The 24,733-nt window shown below is 41.5% G+C and overlaps 1 protein-coding gene across 1 annotated transcript in view; it reads left to right on the top strand.

The window, feature by feature from the left end:
* Window positions 1-24,733, top strand: part of LOC124595259 (1-phosphatidylinositol 4,5-bisphosphate phosphodiesterase epsilon-1-like) — a 453,437-nt gene that overhangs the window by 359,436 nt on the left and 69,268 nt on the right. The window contains exons 14-18 of the mRNA XM_047133927.1: window positions 10,375-10,497; window positions 15,396-15,532; window positions 15,669-15,895; window positions 20,328-20,555; window positions 21,346-21,570. Of these exons, the coding sequence (XP_046989883.1) occupies window positions 10,375-10,497; window positions 15,396-15,532; window positions 15,669-15,895; window positions 20,328-20,555; window positions 21,346-21,570 (940 nt within the window). The remainder of the gene's footprint in view (window positions 1-10,374; window positions 10,498-15,395; window positions 15,533-15,668; window positions 15,896-20,327; window positions 20,556-21,345; window positions 21,571-24,733) is intronic.

Here is a 24,733-nt window from a genome sequence, read left to right as displayed (position 1 = left end):
CTTCGATATTGTTTTAAATAAAGAAATATTAAGCACGGAACAAGGCTTGAACTCAGATCCTTTCGCTTAGCATCCATACACGTTAACGGTTACGCTAACGCAGCTCGTCATTCAATACATCTCCCGAAGGACTTTAAAATATCACGCAAAATACCGACAAACACCGTTGGTATGACTATGAATTATTCACGTTTCGTCGAAGTATAATAGGAAATAAACAATTACCGCTGTTCTTTATTGCGGAAAAGCGTTTTGTGAGAATGATACAAACACCTTTCCTTGCTATCGCCTGAATTAGGAGGCTTATTGCTTGTTTGGTTTAATTAATTAATAGAATATGAAGCAATTGGTATGAAGAATGCGTTTTCCAAACTTTCTATAAAAGAAAGTCTGCTATCAAGACACTGCTTCTGTTCAATTACTTTATTTATGACTGAAGGTTTCTAAAACTGAAGGTACTCGTTCGTGCTCTGCACTGCAATCGAGCTCTGGCAACGTCGTTCTCTGTTCATTGGCTGACTGTGTGTTGTGACGTCAGATGCGCAGAACGAACCTAAACTCGGCCGCCGTCATAAATGACGCGCACTTTAATACTCTATTTGTGTCCGCTACTGGCGTTGTACGACGGTAATGCAAGAAGTAAAGCCCGCTCGGAGAAAATTAGAAACAAAATACGAAGGGTATCAAGAAAGTAGAATATGTTTTGGTATTACAGCAGGAGCACTCTCGTGGTTATCCGACGCAGCCTGACTGAAAATTTGTACATCTATCTGGTCATTCGACCTGTTGTCGTGCCACGAACAGCATTCCACGGGGCGTTCTCCAACGGAATAACGCTCGCCTACATACCGCTGTTGTAACACTTAAAAACTACAATCAACATAGTCTGCGCACCAATTTAGACAGTTATTATACCAGAGAACAAGCTTTGAAACTCCATTGCCTTAAAATGCTGCCGCCTGAGACTTGAACCAGTTATAAGCCCTCTCCCACAGTTGCGTGTCGTCGTCAAATGGCTGCATTGAGAGCCAGGTTTTCATCGTTGGAAACAGATGGAAGTCACTGAGTGCAAGAGTCGGACAGTCCGAAGGATGAGGAAGCACAGCCCACTTGAAAGCGTCGAGTATTTCTCGACTCTATTTGACCTGTGTGCTCGAGCGTTGTCGTGCAAGAACAGAATTTTTGAGCCCATCTTTCCTCTCTGCTCATTCTGAGTTGCTCTTCTTATTTTTTTTGCCGGCCGAAGTGGCCGTGCGGTTAAAGGCGCTGCAGTCTGGAACCGCAGGACCGCTACGGTCGCAGGTTCGAATCCTGCCTCGGGCATGGATGTTTGTGATGTCCTTAGGTTAGTTAGGTTTAACTAGTTCTAAGTTCTAGGGGACTAATGACCTCAGCAGTTGAGTCCCATAGTGCTCAGAGCCATTTCTTATTTTTTTCAAAGTCTGACAACACCTCGTACAATTTACTGTTGTGCCACGGTCTAGAAAATCGACAAGAAGCAACTTTTCCTGTACCAAAAAACAATTTCAGACAACGTTTGCAAGCATTTTATTGGTTTTTTGAGGGAATTTGTATGCCTCCACTCTCTAGACCGCAATTTTGTATAGCAGTTCGCATATCTGACCCAAGTATCGTATCCAATTATGATTCGATCAAGGAAGGAGGTACCACCTTTCGCAATAACCCAGAAGGTCAATGATGTAGTTATAAGCTTGCGGTTTTCAGTCGAGATTTTTGGTACCTGTCTTGCACAAAGTTTCTGATGGCCTAAGCTTCTGTGCAACGATATGATGCAACAAAAGTCGTGAAATTTGTGAAAAACCAAATGGAGAAGCCGGCACTGTGAATTGGCGGTTTTCTTGAGTCCTCTCATCGAGTTTTGCGACCATTTCACCAATCACGATGTTGGTCGTCCACCTCGCTCTTCATCGCACACTTAAACATAACGCAAAAAAATAGCTCTGAGCACTATAGGACTTAACTTCTGAGGCCATCAGTCCCCTAGAACTTAGAACTAGTTAAACCTAACTAACCTAAGGACATCACACACACTCATGCCCGAGGCAGGATTCGAACCTGCGACCGTAGCGGTCGCGCGGTCCCAGACTGTAGCGCCTAGAACCGCTCGGCCACTCCGACCGGCAACATAATGCACCATTGGCGCATTCCTTCTTCAGCGATTACATTGTTTTCGTAAACTTCACAACGTAGCTGATAAATTTCAATCGGTTTATGTTTTTTGCGAAAAAATCATTGTTACTGACCACACGACACAACTCGTGGGATTTTCTATTGCTGCACACATTTCAAATTTTTTTGTGAAATAACAGGAAACGATACAATACACTGGGGAGGATGGATGCCGACTGAACGGGCAACTCTCAGTATGGCAACGCTAGCCGCATCCATTGTTGCTGCAGGTGAAAATGTAATCTACTTTCTCGATAGCCCTCGTATTTCACGAGGGGAATTCAAAAGTAAGTTACACATTATCATGGCAGGCCAAGTAACTCTTACTGAATGCTGCACTACACTCCATAGTGACACAAACGTATGACACCATTTTTCAGTATTGTCACCAAGTCTGTACAAACAACAGTCGGAACGTTCTACCAATCGTTCAGCTCCTCGACGACAGAAATCCACTCCCTCATCACGGAGCCATTCGCTGTGTCAAAGACCTCCTCCTTGGAAAATTTCTTTCCCCCAAATATTCTTTCAACCAGCTGAAAAAAAACCAAATCGTAAGTTGCAAAATCTTGCCTCCAGTATCAGAATCCTCCACGTCTGTGCGGTCTTCGTCAAATTAATGGCACCATTTCAGTACGGCTGGACGCGAAATTGCCTTTAGACCATATGTTACTGGCATTTCTCGGTGACTTTGTATTCAGTTTAAACGTTTTACCCATAATAACCGTACGGCCCTGGGTGCTTCAACTGTGGAGTACGTTTCCAGTTTCTGCGCCGCTTCACTTCCACACCGTGATGCATCTGTTATCCGAACCGCAGTAGAACAGTGTCTGCAGGAAGCCCGGAACACGTACTCTCTTCTGACAATGCACCGCTCTTCTTGCGTAATGGACTTGGCGTGCACGTCCACTTTCAATTATAATGAAGAAAATAAATATCTGGATCCTCGGTATGTTTTATTTGGATAGCAGCTTGTTCAAGTAAAACATGGCGCATAAACCAACGTTGAATTTCTTCTTCATGATTATTTTATTTGTTTGCACAATCATCTACGACATTTAAGCATTTACCTTTACGATTCCCGTGTCGTAGCCAGAGGCAGTCGATACACTATCTGACCAAAAGCCTCCCGACACCCCTATACAATTCGAAATTGACCACTAAATGCCACGAGAGCTGGACCCATTGGCATGAAAGGCCATGGGATTATTGTGCTGTCAGTAGAGAAGCAGTAACACGGGAAGGAATATTGGACGGGGGAACTCAATGACACAATGAAGGCTTTCACGACCGGATGTTTCAGCCACTGAGAATTTTTCCGGGTTGTATGGCCGTGGTCCATGGAACTCTTCAATCCCTGACGTTTCGTCCAAGGCTACATTGGACATCTTCGGAGGTGCTCCTGGTTGTGTTGAGTCTTGCCGTCGGGGATTGAAGAGTTCCGTGGACCATGGCCATCCAATCCGGAAAAATTCTCAGTAGCTGGAACTCAATGACATCGAACACAGCCTACACATTGGATGTCACCTGACTAACAAATCCCATCACAGTCAGTTCTGCATTTCTAAAGCTGCCCAAGTGGAATGTTAGTAATGTGATTGTGAAGTGGAAGCACAAAATATCTACCACTAGTAAACCAAGACTAGGCAGACTCCATGAACTATTTAACAGGGACCGTCGAGGATTTCAGAGTGTGGTTGTAAAAACTGTTACGAAATCATTGGATGGAATCATTCCTCAGCTCCAAAGTTCTACCTGCAGTCCAGCAGCACAAAGACTGTACAAAAGGAGTTAAAAAGAATATGGTGCAATGATCGAGCAGCTTCTCACAAAACACACAGTTCTGTAGTCAGTCGAAGCGACACTTGAGGCGATGTAAAGAGGATGCCCCTGGACAGTGGATGACTGGAATCGAGTGTGTATGACTGAAGAATCACGACAGGCACATACCCTGTACCAAGCCTATGCAAGGGTTTCGGGTATAGCGAATGCATGGAGAATACGAAACCAGAACAGCTGTTAGCATGGTGACATAAAAGTAGACATCTTAGGTGTTGCGAAACAACTCAAATCACTTAAGTAAGGCAAGTCCTCCGCTCCAGATGGTATACCAGTCAGGTTCCTTTCAGAGTATGCAGACACAATAGCGCCTCTCTCAGCTATCATACACAACCGCTCACTTGACGAAAGGTCTATTCCCAAAGACTGGAAAGTAGCACAGGTCACACCAATGTTCAAGAAAGGAAATAGCAGTAACCCATTGAATTACAGACCCATATCACTGACCTCAATTTGCAGTAGGATTTTGGAGCATATACTGTACTCGAACATTATGAATCATCTTGAAGAAAAAGACTTATTGATACATAACCAACACGGATTCAGAAAATATCGTTCTTATGCAACACAGCTAGCTCTTTATTCCCATGAAGTAATGAGTGGTGCCGACAACGGATCTCAAATCGATTCCTTATTCCTGGATTTCCAGAAGGCTTTTGATACTGTTCTCCACAACCGACTATCAATCAAACTGCGTGCATGTGGAGTATCGTTTCAGCTTTGTGACTGGATTCGTGATTTCCTCTCAGAGAGGTCGCAGTTCGTAGTGATAGACGGTAAATCATCGTTACACAAATGATCTAGGTGATAATATGAGAAGTCCCCTTAGATTGTGTGCAGATGATGCTGTAATTTACCATCTAGTAAAATCATCAGACGATCAATTCCAATTACAAAATGATCTAGAGAGAATTTCTGTTTGGTGCGAAAAGTGGCAATTGCCACTAAACAAAGAAAAGTGCGAGGTCATCCAAATGGGTACTAAAAGAAATCCGATACATTTTTGGTATACGGTAAATTACACAAATATAAGGGCTGTAAATTCGACTAAATACCTAGGAATTACGAGTAACTTATATTGGAAAGACCACATAGATAATATTGTTGAGAAGGCGAAATAAGGACTGCGCTTTGTTGGCAGAACACTTAGAAGATGCGAAAAATCCACTAAAGAGACAGGCTACATTACACGTGTCCGTCATCTGCTGGAATACCGCTGCGCGGTATGGGATCCTTACCAGGTAGGATTGGCGGGGGCATCGATGGAGTACACGGAAGGGCAAGTCGTTTCGTGTTATCGCGCAATGGGGGTGAGATTGTCACTGATATGATACGCGATTTGTGGTGGCAGTCACTGAAACAAAGGAGGTTTCGGTTCCGGCGAGTTCTATTTACGAAATTTCAATCACCAACTTTCTCTTCCGAATGCGAAAATATTTTGTTGACACCCACCTACGTAGGGAGAAATGATCTTCATAATAAAATAAGAGAAATCAGAGCTCGAACGGAAAGATTTAAGTGTTCCTTTTTCCACGCGGCGTTAGAGAGTGGAATGGTAGAGAAGTAGTAAGAAAATGGTTCGATGAACCCTCTAACCCTCCGCCAAGCACTTAAGTGTGAATTGCAGAGTGACGATGTAGATGTAGAACGTTACTTACCGGTATGTGTGTTGCCAACAGTGAAGCGTGGAGGAGGTGGTGTTACAGTATGGGGGTAGTTTTTGTGGGTAGGGTTCGGTCCCTTTTTGCGCTTAAGAAAACACTAAATAGGAAAGGCTATAAATACATTTTACTGCGTACAAGAGACTACAATTCAGAAAGGATAATTGTTTGCGTCAGCATGAGAATGGGACCTGTCACAAAGAAGCTTATTTGAGGCAATGATTTGCGGATAATAACATTCTTGAAATGGACTGGCCTGCCCAGAGACCCGACCTGAACCCAATGGTACCTCTGGGGCGAATTAGAACGTCGACTTCGCTTGAGGCCTCAGCGTTCAATATCAGTCTTCTCTGGTTTCGGCTCTTCAGAAAGATTGGAGTGGCATTCCTCCACAGACATTCAAATACTTCATGGAAAGTGTCCACAGCAAATTTCAAGCGCCATTTTAATGTCCAGTTATTTTTTATCAGAGAGTGTCTACTAGAGCCCTTACAGATATTATGGTTTATCAGATCAAGTTTTGTGTGGTTGACGTCTGACCAACAATATATACACCGTAATTTCGGACCTGGTATCAGGCTGCCTGCTGTGCACCGACTGTTCAGACACGGCATTTTCTTAGTAACTGTACTGTTTTCTCGCTTGAACTGAGATGCGCTGTAATGCACTTCATATTTTTTGTTGTCTTTTTGAGGCTATAATATCTTTTTCTGGTTTGCTTGCCGTCACATGGAAAGTTTCAAAAATCGGTTCACGCCTTGGTGTGAGCCGTTGTCACGTCAATATTTTCGTAAATTGATATGCATTGCAAGTTGAGCATATAATGTGAGTTGGGTTACATATTTGGAGGTATCAATTCTATGATTGATTTGATGCCGTCTGCCACGACATCCTCTCCGGTTCCTACCACTACATCTCAGTGTAGCACTTGCACCAACACCCTTAATTATTTGCTGGATGTATTCCAGCCTCTGTCTCCGTCTACAGTTCCTACCCTGAACAGCTACCTCTTGTACCACAGACTTTATTCCGTGATGTCTTAACACACATCTTATCAGCCTGCCCCTTCATCTTGTCAGTGTCCTGTATATGCTCCTTTCCTCGCAGATTCTGTGGAGAACCTAATTTCTTATCTTACGTTACTAAACCACTGCAAAATGCCGGACATTCTTTGCATTTTATCTTTATTTTTGGCATCTGGGAAGAACAATTCAGCTATCCTTTTCATATGAATTGCTCATGTTTTACAGTTTCTTTCCCAAATCCGATAAATTCGCTGTAGGTTTCACTTTCCGACACATCTGTAACAGAGCTGTGCAGGCTTCATTCTGTACGTACCAGGTGCGACACTGGATACTGAGGTTGATCTGCTCCCCTCTCTCCATCGCTTGTGGGCATTTTCGTCCACTACCGGCACTGCGCTCGTGTCCACCAGCAGACAGAACGGGTGGGTAGTCGGGCCAATCGGCCTGGCCGAGAAGTTTGGCCGTCAGGACCATCCGATATCGGCAGTCCCGTTATTTACTCGGGCGACTAGCCTACACACGGCACGATATTGAGACCGAACACGTCGTAACCAATATCGAGTCCAACAACTCGCGCCATCTATAGGGGCTTTAAGCCAGATGATCTAATGCTTCACCTCAGAATCAGTTTCAGAACTCCTTGGGCGTCACCAAAACGCTGGCTTGCACAAGTCACTTGTCTCTTCAAATCATCTGTAACGAGAGGCTCAACTGTGGGTCAGTTTCGTCATGCATGTTTGTTTGTCGATCGTTCTACATTTCGTATCACTTCATTCCATTTCTTTCGTTCTTTACTATGTCATCTTGTATTTAACGTAAGACATTCAGAAACTGAATAACCCCTCTCAGTATTCAGTCGACGAGGCTTTGTATCACTGAATTCATTGCCAATAGTGACAGAATATACAATAATGTCTTGGTTCGGCTTACATTCATACTACATTGAGATAAGGTGCCAAGGAAACAACACGGTCTTGGACAGACGCCTGACGTCAATTTGCGCATTTGGATTGCGCACTAGGCCATTACTTTCTGGTTTACCCTCGTAAAAATTAAACTGTCCAGACTCAGGTTTCACAGTGGAATGTTTCTCAGTTTCGCTTCTTTCAGAAAATATATATAAATTATTTGTAGTATACAGGATGTTACAAAACGACAGCGACAAAATTCGACGGGTTGTAAATAGTGTCTTGAGGAACAAATTAAGGACAGGCCGGACGAAGTGGCCGTGCGGTTAAAGGCGCTGCAGTCTGGAACCGCAAGACCGCTACGGTCGCAGGTTCGAATCCTGCCTCGGCCATGGATGTTTGTGATGTCCTTAGGTTAGTTAGGTTTAACTAGTTCTAAGTTCTAGGGGACTAATGACCTCAGCAGTTGAGTCCCATAGTGCTCAGAGCCCAACAAATTAAGGACAGAAACCCGTCTCCGGAAACGTCGTCCAACTGCGCTACAAAGCGTCGAAGTTACAGGCTCCGGCGCCTGCCGTTAGGCAACCCGTTCGGCAATAAACGTTCCTTTGTACGCTGACGGAACATTGGTGGAACGTCTCGCAATGTTGTTTGTTGTTCACTGATGGTGACTGATTGGCACTATCGACACTGGATAGGATGGAGTTAGCTGATGCGTAGACAGACCTTGTCTCATATGAATGCGACTGTCAGTTGCGTCGGTGGATGACGGTCTCGGATACTGGTTTGCATCTGCAGCTTATTTTTCTCCTTTATACCGAAAAACATTGAGGATTTTAGAAGGTTCCAGGAGGAAAATAATCTGCTGATGGAGACCCGTGTCTGAAGCCGTCATCCACCGAGGCAACAGAGAATCGTATACATAGGGGACAAGGCCTGTCTACACAGCAGGTAACTTCACTTTCTCCATTTTCGATCACGGCAGTCAGTCGCGATCACTGAATGATAATCAACGTTGCGAGACGTTCCGCCTATGGTCCGGCAGTGCACAAAGTCACATTTGCTGTCGAAGTGGTGTCCTAACAGCAGGCGCGCTAAGTAGCGTCGTTGGATGACGTTTCCGAACACGAGTTCCTAATTTCATTTTGTTCATCAGACACGCTCTACGTTACTTCCAAGTTTGTCGGTATCGTTTTGTAATACCCTGTATATGCCATCTATCGACGACGAAATTCCGTACTGTCTCCTACAGAACAAACAACAATATTATCGAATACGTGGCCAGCTTTGATTGGAGTCAAGACTTCTTTGCGCACAGAGCTCAACACGTTATTCTTAATTAAAGAGAAATTGTCAGACGTGTACGAAACTTTGAACGTACCCCTCGGAAGTGTCGTAATATGCAGGTTGAAAGAGAACTCCACCGACAATACTCTGGAAGGTGTTCGGGAATGTTTTCTGAGCATTTTGGCATAGGGGGGTCTTGGTCTCCACTGGTTCGCTACAGAGTAATTGCATTTGGACTGATTTCTTAATGGCTCTGAGCACTATGGGACTTAACATCTGAGGTCATCAGTCCCCTAGACTCAGAACTACGTAAACCTAACTAACATAAGAACATCACACACATCCATGCCCGAGGCAGGATTCGAACCTGCGACCGTAGCAGGAGCACGGTTACGGACTGAAGCGCCTAGAACCGCTCGGCCACAACGGCCGGCCTCTGATTTCTTACCCCTATTCATCTTTCCGTATCTGCTCACTGAAAATATCTGCACAACAGCGCTATACGCGCTGTTTGCCTTGCTTGCAAACAAACTTGTTTCTTTCGCTCACGATGATTGCTGTTGTAAACTGTAACGGCCAGTTTTCTCTTCGGCTTCAAGCTGGCATTCCGTTCTGCTTTGTTCTGTTTCGGGTTTGTTTTTTCCGGTGAGGTTGGTTGTACGTTAAGAGTGATACCTATCAGTATTGATAGGTTTACTGGTGAAAAGTTGGTCGGTGTGCACTTTCTGTGTGAGTCCACTGACCGTAGCGGAAGAGCGGCACAAGGACGAAGCGTTGAACAGTTCCTGCAGCGCCAAGGTACTGAGGGTTGCATTACTCTGCGTTCTGTGTTGTACGAGACTGCCATCACGAACAAGGACGTACGGATCGAGAGGTTCGTGCCCGAAAAACATACCCAAAATTTTTCATAAAATTGTTTACTTTTGCTTCCTGAATCTCACAGTTCGATATCTGACGAAGACTATCCAATTTTGGCATCTGACAACGGAAATTGCGTGATTGGCCTGGTGGCCCCTTGCGGGGCAGGTCCGGCCGCCTTGGTGCAGGTCTTATTACATTCGACGCCACATTGGGTGACATGCGCTCCGGATTGGGATGAAATGATGATGAATACAGTACAACACCCAGTCCCTGAGCGGAGAAAATCCCCGACCCAGCCGGGAATCGAACCCGTGCTGGTAGGATGGCAATCCGTCACGCTGATCACTCAGCTATCGAGGCTTGGCATCTGACGAATCCTACTTAATGAACATAAATAGGTACTTGGAGTAATCCTGTGAGATAGAAAATGACATTAATTAAACGAGGGAAATGCTGTCTTGAAACGAATTTAAATAAGATTTTCCAAGTGATGCTTTCAATGTAGAAGCTAACCTTTACATTTCTTGACTCTCAATTACATCAGATGTCTCATAACATTCCGAATGTACTGCTAACATGATAATCTCGTTTTTCGTTTCACAGGGATCGAGGGAAGTCCACTCTTCCCGAACAGATATGGCAGATGCGACATTTCAGAGCTGGGTCCATCACTCACGAAACACAGCTGGACTTCGTTGACTTTGTGGCTCTTTTTCGTTCGTTCAGGTAAACGTAGTGTGATCTGATATTATTTTATATAACTTAGCCCAATATCTGACGAGACACCTCTTCTTGATTCCCTGTCGCTTTGTAGCTTTTACTTTCCGTAATCTCAAACTATAGCTGAAGAGTAAACAAGGTAATCATTTTCAAATTTTGTTGTCGTATCGCCCACAGTTGCCTATAATTTTGCGGTATGTGGATAATTTACACTTTGCGCACCGTGTAATTGTAACTGATAACTGAATGAAACGGCGTTTTTTTTTTTTTTTTTTTTTTTTTTTTTTTTTTTTTTTTTTTTTTTTTTTTTTTTTTTTTTTTTTTTGCCGTACGTGTTTCGTCTTGATTCTTTGCAAGGCATCTTCAATGGCCTGGAACTTGTACACATTCTTGTTTATATTATTTAGTTTACGTTTAGGATGTTGTCTATATAGGTTACAAAGAGTTGTGGCACTTTTTGATCCTCTGTGCTGCAGTAATAATTTGAAGTTCTACTTACAGATTTCGTGGATATTGACGTATATGTTGTGTTTTTGTTCCTTTGTTATCGCTGTTCTGCTTCACGTAATTGCCATTTGAAATTTTATTTTCTCGTTCTTATAACTGTAATTTGAAATTTTGTTACAGAATCTCTGCTAAACTTAGTAAAAGAAAGACACGATAAAAATCATTCCACTTGTACTCTCTCTCTCTCTCTCTCTCTCTCTCTCTCTCTCACACACACACACACACACACACACACACACACACACACACACACCGTTATTAATAAAAAATAATATTATCACCTAATCATACCAAAACAAAATCCCACGCCCGGGTTCCCGGGTTCGATTCCCGGCGGGGTCAGGGATTCTCTCTGCCTCGTGATGGCTGGGTGTTGTGTGCTGTCCTTAGGTTAGTTAGGTTTAAGTAGTTCTAAGTTCTAGGGGACTGATGACCATAGATGTTAAGTCCCATAGTGCTCAGAGCCATTTGAACCAACCAAAACAAAACAAGTACTGTTTGGCACACACACACACACACACACACACACACACACACACACACACACACACATACATACACGCACAATTGCAAACACAAACGGATTACAGATACCACAAAAACACATTCATTATCTGGAGTAACATTCGACAGTTGGCAATAACATTAGACAATTGGCAACGCCAACCAAAACATAACATCAAAAAAACTCTTCAGTTTCTAGTGCTGTGAAGTCTAAGAAGCAAAATTTCAAACGGTACTTATAAGAAGCAGGGCAGCGATAACAAAGGAACAAAATCACAACATGTAGATCATCATCCACGAAATCTGTAAGTGGAACGTTAAGTTATTACTGCATCGTAGAAATGCAAAAAGTACCAGAACTGTTTGCAACCTATGTATACAACGTTCTAAATGTAAACTATGTAGTGTAAACAAAAATATGTATGTATTCCAAGCCACTGAAGATGCTTGCAAAGAATAAAGCGATATGCGCATGGCACAAAAATTGTGTTTCATTCAGTTGTAATTAGAAGGTCCACAAAGTAAAAATTATCAACATACCGTAACTGTAATAATTGTTACACACCATTTCTTCAGTTTATTATGTCAATAATGATATCGTATGTAACTGCAGACTTGTTGCACAAATAAAAATATTCAAGTGTCAATGTGTAAAATAATTATTACTGAATTTGTGTGTTGGTCCTGATAATAGAAAACCAGATCTCATTCAGTAAATTGTAGTAGCATATGCAAGCAACTGCACAACAGAAAGCCATAAAAACTGTTTGGTCGGCCCGTGATGGATACCAAGGAGTTAGTGGAGCTATGACAGAGAGCACAAGAATGAGATCCGCAAGTGGTGTATCATAACCTTTGTTTTACTTAATTCGGTTTCTAATGACAAATCCAAGTCACTGAACAGTACAAGTCCGTGAGTCAGGTCAAGTCCACAGATACACTGCAGGATCGGAGGCTGTGTGTCGAGGCGCCACAATCAGACTGCAAGCTAGACTGGGCAGGTGCGAAGTGCGGCGTCCGATTGGCGGTGCAATCACTTCTGAACGTGGTCTGGCTTGGCTTGGTACCGGTGTCGAAGGATGCCACAAAAACTAGTTGGTAATAAGCAATGAGGAAGGCAGAGAAATAGGAAACTACAGTTACAAACGGTAAAACAGCAATAACAACAACTAGTACAATAGTCAATATGAATGAACTCTATAGCAAGAGTGGATGTCATTAAAAATAATACTGTACACCGAGATACAGTTTTACGTATCACTTAGCTGTTGAGCTCGTTACAAAAGAGCGAGGTACAGATTACAGGGGGAAAGGGAAGACAAGAAAAGAGAAAAGAATAAGGAATAAACTACGAATAACACGAATCTGTTTATAAAATCTGTCCCAAGAGATTTATATAAATAAATAAAAATAACCTAAATTATAGTAGAAACAACAAAGTATACCAACAGCTCTGAACCAAGAGCTTTCTTAACTAGGAGAAAGTCAGCTAAATTTGTCGGTTTTGGAATGAAGAAAAGTTCTGTCACATTGCACGTAGTTCTGTGATCAAGCTTGACAAATGTTTTATACACACATAAAATAGGTAGACAACAAGCCGACACTACAGAAAAATAACCGTTTATGGCGTATTTTGGTCAAGGAATGATTTTCCGGGAAACTGAAGAAACTGCCTGTCTTTGAAGATAAAAATATTGACTAAATTTTAGTCCTGCTTTTTACGAACCAACAGATAGTGCGAACTCATACTTCATACAAAATTTGATACTTTTGGTTAAAGGGAATTACGAAACACTACTCTTCAGAAAAAAGAAAACAGAATGAACTTGTTTTGAGAACGCATTTAAATAAGTTACGTGCAAATCAAGTCACATTTACGTCAACGGCCCAGATCTTGAGATTACTACAAGAACTATCAGTAAGAGATAAAGGAACTGTGTCGTTCAGGCTCATGTAGAACTTTACATATTTTTGGACAAGCATCTGTATCCATCGCCCTGAATAAGTTGAACAGAAAATTATTGCTACATAGAAAAAAATCAGTCCCAATTAATGAGTTGTCTTTACAGTCAAGAGCAAACCAGCTGCTACGCTTCCGCTGTTAGACGCCTTAGTTCCCTAGTGCAGAGTTTTTAAGATTTGGCCAGGGAAGGAGATATTTCACCACTAAAATAATGTGGCCGAGACTCTAATGAAGATTATATTTAATGTCCAGAAGCGTAAGCCTCTCCTTATCGGCTGCACGTGAATATAAGGGATTGGTAAGTACAGTCGTATTAGGCACTTTGTAATTAACAAGAACACACGAAAGATGTTGGTCTGCGGCGTATGCCTTCGCTAACGCATCTTACGATTTCCCCGTCAGTCATATTACATTCAAAAAATCGTGAGCCAAATACTCTCTGCCTGATAACTAATAATACGTTAGTTAGAATATGACTGAAAATAACCTTCAACAGGATCATGAATTTAAAAGATATTTGGGACTATAAACTGATAAATAATATGAAATGAAACACACACTGCCACACGGTTATTTATACTATCCTTGCAAAGCATAACGTGAAACTGAACTGTGAAATGGAAGACTTGCTCACCTGTGAGCTCTAAACAAACTGTCTGTAGCTAAAACTTCATCACGCGAACAGTACGCCATCAGCGTGAGCGAAAATAAGTAAACATGTGCCTTGGCTAACATCGAAAATAGTGCAGATTCTCAGCCAAGCGTCAGAATGACTTGCCCACTGTGATATAGCAGCATCTTGTTTTGAGAACGCAGCACCACGATCATTCTAAATAACTTCACAGGCGAAAATTATACTTTTTCACACTGCAAGATACATTACCTCATCGACAAATAGCTTACCTGTATCTGTGCGAAGCTAAAAACCAACTACTGTTCAGAAATTACTTCGGGAACTCATCGCAATGTCCTCAAGCATTATCACTTGTAAAAGTATTTGTTATCTCCGAGGCTAACATATTGCGAAGCATTAATACATCCGTCCTTACATGACGGAGTAAGACTGCACGCCAAAGCGTTAGGTGACGCACACACGCCACCTATGTGCAGTTCGGCGACGTAAACGATAAAAGCCAATCTCAAATTTACTAACTAATGAATTAAAGTTTGTTGTGACAGTGAAATTTACCTAATTAGTTCTCATTCTCAATTTTCTTCTTCAGCTTTTGTTCAGCTCAATTCTCTGTAACATGTAGGGTGAATAAAATACTATAATTTCCTTATGACTGCGATATCTCTCTGTATTGAACAGCACACCTCCTGTAGGGGTTCCCCTTGCACAGATACGTCCCGCACGTTTTTCACGCCTTGGGAGATCTACATGCGCCAAGAACCTTCTGGACCATTCTCGAAAGAAGCTTATTTCTCGTGCACCTTACACTCCAATAATTTCCGGCCATGTGTGTTGGCGGAGCCTTTTCTACGTAACGTTTACGTATGCGTGCGCACGTCATTTCTTGTGCTCTTTGCCATTATTATTATTAAAATTTAAAAAAGAAATAGATTGAGAAAAACATAGCATCATTATGTCACCTTATGTGTGGCATGATTCTTTTGAATTAAATTTAGGTGAAGCTTTAGTTGTCCCTGTTAATGACAGCAATTTAATTGAATCAATATTATTAACTCTGACATAAGAAAATAAAAAAGGGAGTAGGAGATATTTATACAGTACTACAGCGTGGTTGCCATGCTACAAATCTGCCATACACGATTAGCCACAATACAGACGAAAAATTGTAGCAGATTTTTCATGTTTCATACCTCTGCGTTAAAAGATAAAGACGTTCCAATTCTCAATCAGATTCGTTCCTGGACAGTTCTTATCATTTTTCAAACGATTCTGACAACTTAATTTTCTTCATTTCAGCTTAAGAGCAAGGAAGGATTTGCGAGACTTGTTCGATCAACTGGCTATAACATGCAGAAGTATGTCCGACAGTTCTCTTAATGATGGCAGTCTGAAGAGTTCTCCTGAACACCTAATGAAACCTCCTCAGAAAATAGGTAAGCTGCACACAAGAGTTTGCGTTTCTTTGTTTAACAATGTATCTCTAACTGCCGTTTCCACTGCAGAGTCAAAATGCTACATTTGTATGCCACGGTTTGAATGTGAAAATTTTGCATGTTCTGCATTTCACAGGACTGCTCACAAGAAACAGCTCCTTGGATCTATACGAGTACCGAAGCTCTGGGACCCTACAAAAGAAGAAAATCTTCGACGCGATAGCAACGGCTAGTATTGTAACCAACTGTGCAGGAATGGACACCTCGAAATCACAAGTGATAACTATGCAGACGTTTTCAAAATTTTTAGAGACCCGCCAAATGGAGCAGAGGACAGAAGACGAAATAAAAGCGTTAATACAGGTGAGTATTTAATGTTTCTGTTCTATCTGTTCCCTGTTTCCTTTAAAACGAGAACACAAACACAGCTAAAGCGTATCAGATTAATTTGGTCCTCTGTGTACGAGAGCGTGCTGGAAAGGAATGCCTCCGATTTTTTTCATGTGGAAATTTAAAATCTTGAATTATTCAACTTAAGTTGCCGAAGAGTCAGTGATACAGAAGGCATACTATTCTTTGCCGAAAACCTTGCACTACATTGTAATAAAGCGCCAGGCAGGAATCATTTGTACAGAAGCACTTTTAACTGCTGAATATTTCACCAAAAGTTTTTTTACGTAATTCACTGACAGTGAACAATACTACTTTATAGTTTGCGACATAGAGCAATTATTTCTCCAACTTCATCCCTGGTGTCTGTAGGTATTACATGTCCTCTAGAGAAGTGAACTATTATATCTGAATCGGTGCTAACGACCATGGGCTATGTCAATGATCCTCTTGACAGCTGTATTTCGGAGAAATGTGATTCCTTTCGTTCCTCCCACCAAAGAGGATACATCTATTTCAATATTTATGTAAAAAGTCTACTGCGTTAATTTCTATAATCGCCTTAGCTTCCATTTCAGGAAGTGGAACCAGCATTTCTTCTAAATGAAAGGAATATTTATGTTCTTTGATGAAGTCTCCAACAGCGTGGACCACTTTCAGGCAGGTTTGAAACATGCAGTATCAAGACAAACGTGAACAATTATAACAGAACTACTTTCTCAGACGCTTTATTTTTCATCATGCCATCGATCTTGAACTAAGACTGATTGTAGAAGCGAACTACAGTGATGACATATATTAAATCTTCGGCAGAGCAAATAACAGCCTTTGAGTTGTTGATATGATACTGACAAACTGCAATTATTTACCAAAGGGACTGATAAGAACTACGATAAATTACTACTCAGCTAAATGGAATTCACATCAGGTTCAACAAATGCGGAAATGATCTTTGGTCTACTCTAAGAAACGGTTACTTATCTATTTAGCTGGAAGGTTACGTAAATGCTGAAAAACAGAAACTACAGATATTCGGAAAAAGACGCAAACGGCTTTATGGAGTCTTACTTAGATAAAACCAAGATCCTATTGTTAGGGCTGTGCCTGGTAACATTCATAAGATCCATAAATGTCCATAAAGATTAAATCGCGGCAGTATCCTCTTATGCAACATTATATTAGCACTCGCACTATCAAAGCCCTATTCACAAAGGAAATCGAAATACGCATGTTATATACTTTATACTGTTTTACGGATTACAGAGGAGGGTCATTACCCTTCTACACTTTAGCTTATTTACTGTTTGCGTGATCATGAAACTAAATAACTGAAAATATTGTTGCTGGTAGTAAAACGTCGATTTGTGAAAAGTATATGGCGCTTTAATCCACGTACAGTAGCTATCCGAAAACTGTTGAAATGTGGCATATTAAAAAATCAATAATATTGGCTTATAGTTTGTTGCCAGATTCAGTTTAAGGGCTGAAAATGGGGAATAATTATTCGCTGGTGAGAATAGTATATCTCCTTCATTGAAGTATCGTCGTCGCTACACTTTAACATAGTTTAAAAAATAATTTTGTAATGATTAATAGTCTTCCTCTGTGTTTTTGCATGTGAACCGTCAAAATAGGGGACCAGAAGATAGTGCTGTATCCCTTATACCGGCGTTCAGTTAATACAGAACTCTAAGCTCATAATAGCTGAAAGTGACAATTACAGAATACAATACTTCCATGAAAAACAGACAAGTAAAATACGTGTCAGAAAATGGAAATTAAAAGACAAAACCAAAATAGAAGGAATGTGATCAAACTGCCTCTTGAATATAAGTTTAATTTTCAAAATGTACGAGGAAAATTGCTATGATAATACAAAGTGATAAAGTCGATAATAAAATACACCACGTTTAGACAAACGGTATGATCCAAAAGAAATTAGAACAACGATTAGAAACAGAAATGAAATTTTAAAAACTTCGTCTTATGGCAATGGTAAGAACTGTATAGCTCGAGAAAAGCTGTTAGAACATGTTAAGAGTGGTGACGCAAGAGTGGTAAAAGCAAGAACTACAGTTGACATTTCTTGCTTGTAATTCCCCATGTTCGATGAGAGAAACACCCAAGGGTATCATGTTGATATAAATTGACCTGTGTATGAGAACACTATAGTTACGATGCAATGGATCACTTGCAGGACATTTCTCTTCTGTCTGTAGGTAATAATTGGAACGGTGTGATCAGTTCTTCTGTAGGGAATTACTAGAGCTTCTGAGGGATGATTCAAGACATAAAGATGAAATGAACACACGCAATTTACTTTTAAAAGATAAACTGTTGTTGAACTAAACAAAATGGAGTTCATGAACTGGCTAGTGCAATGCTCGAACAAAATAGTTATTCACATTTCCAGAGCTGGAACTTTGAAATGTCACTTCACCTCAGGCAGCATTAGCAAAAGGTGACTCAGGAAAAATATGGAAAAATGAATGGGTGTCATTGACAATGACAGCGATGAGGTGCTTGTGACGGGCGAGTAGTTATTGGGATTACGATGTTCATAATGGAAAGGAAAAATAGACATGACTGTATGAAAATGCCAACGACTTATTATCAGATTCGAAGAGCAAGAGACATTTCAGACGATTCAGAGTGAAAATGAAAAAAGAAAAACAAAACAAAGAATAAAACGTAGGGGGAAAATAACGACAAAAATTTTGAAAAATTTTGACTGTCATACCATCTGGCTGAAGACCGTAGCCACCCGTTTAAACAAAAAATACATACTCAGAGCTGCACAAAGTGATGGTACTGCAAATTCCCGTCAGTACTGCCAATACTCAACACTCATCATCAAAATGAAGCAAGAGAAATGTGCATGGACAAAAAGAATATATATAGATAGTAAAAAGTATAAATCACTGAGCGTTAGGAGTAGCTGTAGCTAAAAGGATAGGTCTGAGGAGTAACGAGATTTTCGCTAATAGCCTCGTTTGCACTCCCCTTTGTTATGCACTTTAAGTAGCCAGTCGATGCCAACAGAAAACACAGAATAAAAATGTATATACTATGAGAAATCAAGAAATGGATGTTGAGAGACCAGTACTCACGCGCTGCCATAGCTAACATGCTGAATACACATCAATTGCAAATATTAGATAAAGAGGAGACAGCGGTATTACGCACCCAGTTTGAGCATCGACGCTATGAACAAGGTGACTAAACGTGGCGAGTATAAAGGCATTTCTTTGACCGTGTTTTAAAGTGTAAATGTTACGCAGTTTCATTACTCGAATTCTCTACGCCGGAAAAAATAGCATTAGTTACAACTGTGATACTCATCTATAAAAGAAGCACTTATCGGTAAGAGAACGGACCGTCTGTCATACAAAAAGCTCTATACCTGGTGTGCAGGCTACTGTACAGTTCACAAACCAGAAATATGTAATGTTAAATAGATCTAAATCTAACCTACACACACACACACTGCAAGCCACAGCATGGTGCGTGGCGGAGAATACCCTACACCACTATTAGTCATTTCCTTTGTTTCACTCGCAAAAAGAGCGAGGAAAAAGCAGCTGCATACACTCCTCTTCACGAGCCCTAATCTCTCTAGTCTTATCTTCACGTTCCTTAAATGAAATGTACGTTACCGGCAGTAGAATCGTTCTGCAGTCGGCCTCAAATGCCGGTTCTCAAAATTTTCTCAATAGTGTTCCCCGAAAAGAACGTCGCCTTCCCTTCAGTGATTCCCATGTTAGTTCCTGAAGCATTTCCGTAATACTTGCGTGTTGTTAGAACCTGCCGATAACAAATCAAGGAGCCCGCCTCTGAATTGCTTCAAAGTCTCCGTTAAACCCGACCTGGTCCGGATGCCAAACACTCGAACAATACTGCAAGTGAGTCGCGCTAGTGTCCTATAATATTATAAAAATGGTGTTAGCTATATAGCTCACTATCGATGCCGAAGCTACCTTCAAAAATATCAGCAAAAACCGGTACAGTACTCGGGCAGATTTCGCAATAAAAAAGACTAACACCTCAACGTTACAGGTCAAAAACGACGACAAGTATCAGAAATTCGTCTCGACCACAAATATTCCTTACTTCACACTTATTTCACATATAGCTCTGCACAGAGTACTTTTGGCTTTGGTATTACTGGTGTTGGACTCTCCTTTTAATATCGTAAAAGCCACACCGAATCTTCTCCTATAACTATGCTTGTATCAGTTTTGAAAATAATTGTTCTGGAATTCGTTTCAAATGAGAAACAAAATAGTGTACATTCAGTACTGTTATTGTTCACTTTAAGCTACACGCCAATGATTCCTTTATTTATATTTCTTGTTTCACTGTGTTTCATGTGCAATGTGTCTAATAAAATACTCGATTGTTTCAGAGGCATGAACCAGATCCTCTGTTGCGAAGTCAGAATTGCTTTTCTTTTGAGGGCTTTGCGAGGTATATGATGGACAAGGACAACTACGCCTTTATCAGTGAAAGAATGGGCCCAGAAGAAAGTGAAATGGACCAACCGTTGTCGCATTATTATATTGCATCTTCCCATAATACGTACCTCACAGGCCATCAACTGAAAGGGGAATCTTCTGTCGAGCTATATAGTCAGGTACCAGATCATCAGTGTTTTCCTTAAATTCATTCGCTCTGATGAGTAGGATTGCTGACTGGCATTACAGTTAAGAGTACCGTGGCTTTTTTTCTTAAATGTTACTTGTTTTTAACATTATTATACTAGAACATTACTTACTGATGAGTAGCGAAATTAAGATATTTTACCAGACAACTCATTTGAAAATATATTCCTGGCCATTCAGTGATCTTTCTCAAATTAATCACTTGCATATCACACTTACTTTTACTCTATTTTATAAATTTCTGGTCTATTAGTTTATTCTTTAATCACTAGTAGGTACCTCTCCATTATGTTTTACTTTTTAATTGTCACTGTCGCATCATGCCCGTGTTGGAGCTTTTCTCTAACACAACACGAAGAATTCTCCACGTCATCAATGAAATCACTTCATCTCTAGTTTCATTATTGCACTATTCATGGATAATTTTATCAAGCTAATATAAACTTGAGAAAAATATTATAATTTCCCGGGAGGTACTGTTTGTTACACTGTTTCGGTACCGTATTTGAAAAAATAGTTGTGTAAACTTGTTTTGCGTTTTAAGCTTCCTTATACGTGGTTCACCGTTAATTTATAATTAAAAATGTCTATCTTTTGTTCTTTTCCGATATATGTGGCGAGAGAAATTTACAATTAATTGCATTGCATTATGCAGTTTGACAATATTCTGAAGTTTGTCAGGGAAATATATTTGTATCAGTTTGTATCACTACTACTACTTATGAAATAATTTGAGAACAATAATTAAACAACTTCCTGCAGGTGCTACTAACAGGATGCAGGTGTGTGGAGCTGGACTGCTGGGATGGAGATGACGGCTCGCCGCTCATTTACCACGGGCACACGTTCACCACCAAGATACCGTTCAGGTCAGTCGTCGAAGCCATTAACAGGAGTGCCTTTGTCACGTCGCCGTACCCCGTCATCTTGTCCATAGAGAACCACTGCTCCGTTCAGCAACAAACTCGGATGGCACAAATATTCCAGGTGAGCCTCCGTAAATGTTTTAAATGTTCTTGGTACTTAACTCTTAATCTCTCATTTCGTTTGTCGATTATAGATAATATAGGAAACCGTAACTGTATACAGGGTTATTACAAATGATTGAAGCGATTTCACAGCTCTACAATAACTTTATTATTTGAGATATTTTCACAATGCTTTGCACACACATACAGAAACTCAAAAAGTTTTTTTAGGGATTCACAAATGTTCGATATGTGCCCCTTTAGTGATTCGGCAGACATCAAGCCGATAATCAAGTTCCTCCCACACTCGGCGCAGCATGTCCCCATCAATGAGTTCGAAAGCATCGTTGATGCGAGCTCGCAGTTCTGGCACGTTTCTTGGTAGAGGAGGTTTAAACACTGAATCTTTCACATAACCCCACAGAAAGAAATCGCACGGGGTTAAGTCGGGAGAGCGTGGAGGCCATGACATGAATTGCTGATCATGATCTCCACCACGGCCGATCCATCGGTTTTCCAATCTCCTGTTTAAGAAATGCCGAACATCATGATGGAAGTGCGGTGGAGCACCATCCTGTTGAAAGCTGAAGTCGGCGCTGTCGGTCTCCAGTTGTGGCATGAGCCAATTTTCCAGCATGTCCAGATACACGTGTCCTGTAACGTTTTTTTTCGCAGAAGAAAAAGGGACTGTAAACTTTAAACCGTGAGATTGCACAAAACACGTTAACTTTTGGTGAATTGCGAATTTGCTGCACGAATGCGTGAGGATTCTCTACCGCCCAGATTCGCACATTGTGTCTGTTCACTTCACCATTAAGAAAAAATGTTGCTTCATCACTGAAAACAAGTTTCGCACTGAACGCATCCTCTTCCATGAGCTGTTGCAACCGCGCCGAAAATTCAAAGCGTTTGACTTTGTCATCGGGTGTCAGGGCTTGTAGCAATTGTAAACGGTAAGGCTTCTGCTTTAGCCTTTTCCGTAAGATTTTCCAAACCGTCGGCTGTGGTACGTTTAGCTCCCTGCTTGCTTTATTCGTCGACTTCCGCGGGCTACGCGTGAAACTTGCCCGCACGCGTTCAACCGTTTCTTCGCTCACTGCAGGCCGACCCGTTGATTTCCCCTTACAGAGGCATCCAGAAGCTTTAAACTGCGCATACCATCGCCGAATGGAGTTAGCAGTTGGTGGATCTTTGTTGAACTTCGTCCTGAAGTGTCGGTGAACTGTTATGACTGACTGATGTGAGTGCATTTCAAGCACGACATACGCTTTCTCGGCTCCTGTCGCCATTTTGTCTCACTGCGCTCTCGAGCGCTCTGACGGCAGAAACCTGAAGTGCGGCTTCAGCCGAACAAAACTTTATGAGTTTTTCTACATATCTGTAGTGTGTCGTGACCATATGTCAATGAATGGAGCTACAGTGAATTTATGAAATCGCTTCAATCATTTGTAATAGCCCTGTATTAACTGAAATGTAAAGACAGACAACTGCCCAGTCACTTAAAGATATTTGTTCATTTCTATCAAATAGTTTTCGAGCCTTTTCAGGCTCATCTGGAGATGAGGCATGCAGAAGTTTACATAAGCGTGGTTTAGCAGTATTCAGGGCATTCGAGTTCGCTTCTCCAAAACATGAAGATAGAAAACACTTAAATGTGTCGCCCTGTGTCTTAGTTACATGGTAAGTTGCGAAGAAAACCGAACTTGTTTGCTCAATGCGGCAGAAGAAATGGTATTGTTAACATCCACCTGACAGGTTCCACTTTCATTGCCTATGGCCACATAATAATCAATATAAACACTGTCACAATAAATCTGCCATATCCACCCTTTGTGATGCACAACTGATGGACAAAGATATTCCCTTATATACCTGATGTCCCTCCGAAGAGCTCAAAAAAATTTTCAAATGTGTGTGAAATCTTATGGGACTTAACTGCTAAGGTCATCAGTCCACAAGCTTACAGACTACTTATCCTAAATTATAAGGACAAACACACACATCCATGCCCGAGGGAGGACTCGAACCTCCGCCGGAACCAGCCGCACAGTCCCTGTCTGCAGCGCCTCAGACCGCTCGGCTAATCCCGCGCGGCTCTCCGAAGAGTCGTCAGGAGGATTTTCTTTGGTGTTTCAGCAGATATTTGCAATTTTGTTTTTGCACTGTTTTGCTGTAGTCAGCCCAAACAATTAGTGCTCATCATGTCTTTGAAGCGACACTCAGTGCCGTCGAAAATCATCAGTTTCTTTCCCGTCACAAACAAAGTGATTATGACGCAAAGGATTTTGTTCCGTGGGAAAGGTTGAATTTGTGCCCGACAGGGGCTCGAATCCGCATCTCCTGCTTACCAGGCAGATGTGCTGACCACTGCGTCATCCAGACCCAAATTCTCAACCTATGCAGGAACTATGAATGTTGTGTCCCTTGCCGTTATCCTCATTACTCGCAGCATTTCGCCGACTCCCGTAAGAGTTCGAGAATGGTGTGCATCCGCACTGAAGAGATCATTGGTCCTCCTCGCCTGAATTATATGGTGTTAAGTTCTCTCGGACATGTCCGGAAGAACAGACACCTTATATAAACAAAATATTTTTTAAAGCGGAATATTACATGCCAATTCGATAGAGCGGCCCCAAACTAGTCTAGCGATGTGTATTGACAGGGATAGTTAAACTCGAAGACTAACCAGCGCCCATCCCGCGACACCACTGCCCCACCCGTTGCTGGCTGCTACCGCCAGGCATGCAGCGCTATTGAGTCAATGCCGGATTTTCGTTTATTCTTCACGTTTACTGTCCCTGCCAATACATACAGGGCTAGACTAATTTTGAAGTCGAATGGGAACACAAAAGCCTGATTTTAAAAAAATTTATTCGCAATTGGAAACAAACCGACCTTTTCTGGTCCGCAGCTCGTGGTCGTGCGGTAGCGTTCTCGCTTCTCACACCCGGGTTCCCGGGTTCGATTCCCGGCGGGGTCAGGGATTTTCTCTGCCTCGTGATGACTGGGTGTTGTGAGATGTCCTTAGGTTAGTTAGGTTTAAGTAGTTCTAAGTTCTAGGGGACTGATGACCATAGATGTTAAGTCCCATAGTGCTCAGAGCCATTTGAACCATTTTGACCTTTTCTGTTGGCACAGGGCTTCGTATGAAAGACGTGACGAGCAGAAATTATTTGGGCTGA

Source organism: Schistocerca americana, chromosome 2 (genome assembly GCF_021461395.2).
Source record: "Schistocerca americana isolate TAMUIC-IGC-003095 chromosome 2, iqSchAmer2.1, whole genome shotgun sequence".
Classification (NCBI taxonomy): Eukaryota; Metazoa; Arthropoda; class Insecta; order Orthoptera; family Acrididae; genus Schistocerca; species Schistocerca americana.
This window is presented reverse-complemented; position numbering and strand designations above follow the sequence as displayed.